The 4,165-nt window shown below is 43.4% G+C and overlaps 1 protein-coding gene across 1 annotated transcript in view; it reads right to left on the bottom strand.

Annotated features, from left to right (window-relative positions):
* Positions 1 to 823, bottom strand: part of MRPL39 (mitochondrial ribosomal protein L39) — an 11,275-nt gene extending 10,452 nt beyond the window's left edge. The window contains exon 1 of the mRNA XM_026033677.1: positions 766 to 823. Coding sequence (XP_025889462.1) covers positions 766 to 823 — 58 coding nt within the window. The remainder of the gene's footprint in view (positions 1 to 765) is intronic.
* Positions 824 to 4,165: the final 3,342 nt, after the last annotated feature.

Genomic DNA, 4,165 nt, shown 5'->3' with positions numbered 1-4,165 from the left:
CCCGGCGGCTCGTAGCGCTGACCCGCGGGCGTCCCTGGGCCCGCGTCCCTTCGGGCCCTGCTGTTCTGCTGTAGCTGTCGCGGAGCGGCGAGGGCTCAGCCCCGGCCGCGGGATGAGCTGGAGCTGAGGCTGGCCTGGAGCACGAGCTGGAGGGCTGGCGAGCTGAGGAGCTGCGCAGTCAGTCCCCGAGGAGAAGCAGGGCCCGCGCAGGGCAGGGAGCAGCGGCCGCGGAGCAGCGGGCTCCAGCGGGAGCACCTCGGGCACATGGAGGGACCATGGAGGACCCTGCGGCGGGGAGAGCCCTTCGCGTCACCCGGGGTGCCTAGGCCGGACACGCACTCAGCTCCCCCAGAAACAGGTGTTACTGATGAAATCACGGAATGTGATCGTGTTCTGATCACAGCAGGTCCTTGCTAAATGGAGATTTTGAGTGGGTTTAAGGTGCTTATTCTACTGTCATGTAGTATTGATTGCAAAGATATAGTCTTGAGTCTGCACCACTTAGAATTACAGCAGAGTCCCTAGCAGAGTCCCTGTTCAGTTGTTCTTTGCCCTGGTTGTGCAATAGGGAGAGTGCAACACTTTGCTGAAGCAGCCAAGGTTCCTGTATTACTCCAGCTCCATACTGCTAATTCCAATTTGTAGTCACAAACTTCTCAACTATTCCTCGCCCGAAGGTTTAAGACAAGTATGAACCACCTAAATAATAAAATTATTGCTTCAGCACTTAGAATGTGTTTCATTACTATTTGTTTTATGTTTTACAGTTTTGAGGATGGTAGTCCTCAGCTGGACCCCCAAAGGACAAAGATATAGCAACCATCAAGGATGCAAATGTCAATTACATTTATTTAGTGCCAAGCATGTAAAAAAAATGCTCTACAAAACGCAACTTTAAAAAATTGTTAATACAAGATGCAATTATGCAAATTAAATAGAGAATTTTCCACCATGGAAACACTTCTTCTGAAGCCAGATGGAGAACCAGGAGGACTGATTTCTCTTGGTTCAGTATCTGACACTTGCTTCCTTATTCACCTGGGCTCTGATCCAGACAGCCAAATATATGAGTACTGCAGGTATTTGTGTCCTTCGTGAAGTTCTTTGCTAGATTAAGAATTTCAGCAAGTCACTCATCCTTTCTTATTTTTTAAAACAAGTTAAATACAAATATTGTTACTTTTCTGCACAGAAGGCATACCGTAGACTACATACTTGCATGTAAAAGCACTTTATACTGTTGAGATGAAAGGTGCTCAGAAGGCACAAAGATGCTATTATTATACTGTTATTATACTGCTAATTCTATTAGCTTTTTATTTTATGGCTTAAGAAATCACGTTATCAATGATCACCACTTCACAAAATCACTTTAATTAAATAATTAAAAAGAACAAAACCTCACAATGTAGAGTATGGAAAAAAGTATTTAAAACCATTAGAAGGTAAGATCAAAGTGGAGGCGAGACAGAAACAAATCTTAGTCTCTGACTCAGAGGTCTACGATGACAAGAGTGAAATCTTGATACTGTATTTTTATTATTACATTTACTCATTTTAAATCACCACTTCCTAATCTCTGAGTCTTTCTTTGTACAAGTATATGCATTTTTTTCTTCAGCTCTGGAACCGCAAGGCAGATGCAAAGCCAGGAGACCTGTGATGGACACGGAGGGAACATGGCCATAGCTGTGCCTGTTGTGGCAATCCGTGGCTGACAGAGGGACATGCTATGAAGCTTTACCCTCCATGGAAATCAAAAGGCATCTATAGATTCCAGACAGGATGTCCCTACAGCCTCTGGACAAAGGAAGACAAGAGTGGGATAATAGGGGCATAATTTGGGATTAATGTAAAGATTCAGTCTTTATGCGTATTTTTGTTTTATGATGCCACATCTGGCTCACAACTGCAGCATCAATTTTTCTTTTTTATACTGCTGCATATTGACTTAAGGCTTCTGTGTGAAAGAGAGAGCACAAGAAAAAAAAAAACCAATCTAGATCCATTAGGACAGGGCAAACCGAGCCAAGGACCAGCTGGGGAGATTATTTTCAGCTGCCAAACATGCCCCCGTCAGCAGCCTGTAGGGGACTTACAGGCGTGCTTTAATCCCCAAGCTATTGATCTGGATCAAAAGTGAAGCTGTGTCAAAAAACAAAGGGCTTCTGATGGAAAAGTACTCTGGGCAGGATTTGGCGGAGCTCCAGGGGCTGTCTGTGTGTCACCAAACTGTGCATATTAATAGCTAAGTTGTGGGGAAAGAGAGGAGACAGGTAACAAAGAAAAAAAAAAAAAAAAACAGTCCAAGGCACCAGTCTCCCAAAAGTCACTTGGCTTTCAGGAATACGATGGATGTTGTAACGTGCAGTGGACGGGAGGCTGCCCTATATGCAAGAGCCACCCACTGCCTGCTCCAACACCGCAGTGCATGGAGCCCACCTTAGTTTGCAAGTGACAAACCATGGCTGGCTGCCAGGCCAGTACAAAGGTTGTTGATAAACTGCCTTCAAAAGCAAAACTGTCTGGAAAGCTCCTGCTCCACCCCTTGTGCCACCTGTGCTCGTTTCTCATTCATACTCTCTAGAAACAGAGCTGCTGCAGAGCTCGACTGAAGTGCTGCCTGTTAGGAGATGCCCACATTATGGTAGTGGACTGGCTGAAAGTGCAGCCACAGATACTGAGGCATGCACAGGAGCGAAGCTGTGGCAGGAATCCGTGGCCAGAGGCACCGATTGCCTTGCTTATAAAGCAGGAGTAAGACAACACAGTGTATAACTACGTGGTAAGAGGCATATTCTTCATGCCAGGATGGAACAGCAAAGTGTTTTAAACAGTACAGTAAAATAATTCTACATCTACCATCATCATCGTCATCTTGGGTGACATACTGTCCACTCTTGCTTAGKCTGAATCAGGAAATGTTCTACAGAGCCAACCACTTGCATGGATTTCTTTTTTTAAGTGCTGCTTTGATTGCTACTGAGCTGTCTGCTCAGTGCGGAAATCYTGTAAATCCAGCTGAAAAATAAAAAAGGCATTAATATGCTGCAAGTCAAAGATAAAATTCTATGACAGATCTCAGGGCAGTTTTTTTATTCACAGAAGAAAGCTACAGACATAATTTTTATTGCTGCTATCTTGTTTTATCCTCACATTTTCTGGCTTCCCTGGTTCTAGTTTGGCTGCCACATTAAATATGCAATATTTTGACAGTCTGATAGAAACATAATGTTCTTCCACAGCACTCTAATCCATTTCATTATGCAGCTAATCTATGGCATTCTGCCTCTGCCTTACACAGCCATCAGCAACAGTTTTGTGAAAGAAAAAGAACATTGGGGTTTTTTTTAAATCTTTCCAAAAAATATGTAGCATAGTGATTGGTGAGTTACAGAAGCAAGGCTTGGCAAGCAGGAAATACATGTTTGTGTGGTTCATGTGACTGATTAAACAGAGTCTGTTGGCAATGTCACAGATAGGTTTCCATCCCCTGTGGCATCCCAGGCCCCAGGATATGTCAGCAGAACTAGGATGCTGCTGCAGCGCAGCCCCAGTCCCCACCACTTCCTGGAATGGCTGTGACAGCAGTTTGGGTGCTCGGAAAAGGTGCAAGAGGGGTGTAACCCGCAGACTATGGCACCACATTTCAATGGCATCCCCAATGGCTGCAAGCATAATGTTTCTCTTTCAGGGATACAAAAAAAAAAAACATTTTTACCTCTTCTCTAAACACAAAAAATCATATTCAAACATGTCTTCTTGATCAAACCTTAAATAAATTTCCAGAAAAAAAAAAAAAAAAAAAAAAAAAAAAAAACCAGTAACAGCCCTAGTATTCTGCATACAAATCATAAATCTTTCTTGTTAATCCTCAGTCATCATCAACTTCCCTGGGCTACCTGTTGTTAAATTTGTAAACTGTGGTAGAGACATAGGAATGAACTTGCACTTGAAAGAGTAAGATTTAAACAGATAGTTCTCCTCCCGGAGCTTCCCCTCTATGCTACATGCGTATTTAAGGAAAAGAGTCATAATTATCCTCCTCTTATATCTATCTGCAATGTGTTGTTTTGATTTTCTGTTATAGCTCTAAGTTACTCAAGAAATCAGCATGTGAGGTACAGCAAAAAAAAAAGATGCAGGGTGGTTTTTCTTCCCACCA

Source organism: Nothoprocta perdicaria, unplaced genomic scaffold (assembly GCF_003342845.1).
Source record: "Nothoprocta perdicaria isolate Ctin4 unplaced genomic scaffold, notPer1 scaffold_130, whole genome shotgun sequence".
NCBI lineage: Eukaryota > Metazoa > Chordata > Aves > Tinamiformes > Tinamidae > Nothoprocta > Nothoprocta perdicaria.
Note: the sequence above shows the minus strand (reverse complement) of the source record. Positions and strands in the feature narration are given on the sequence as shown.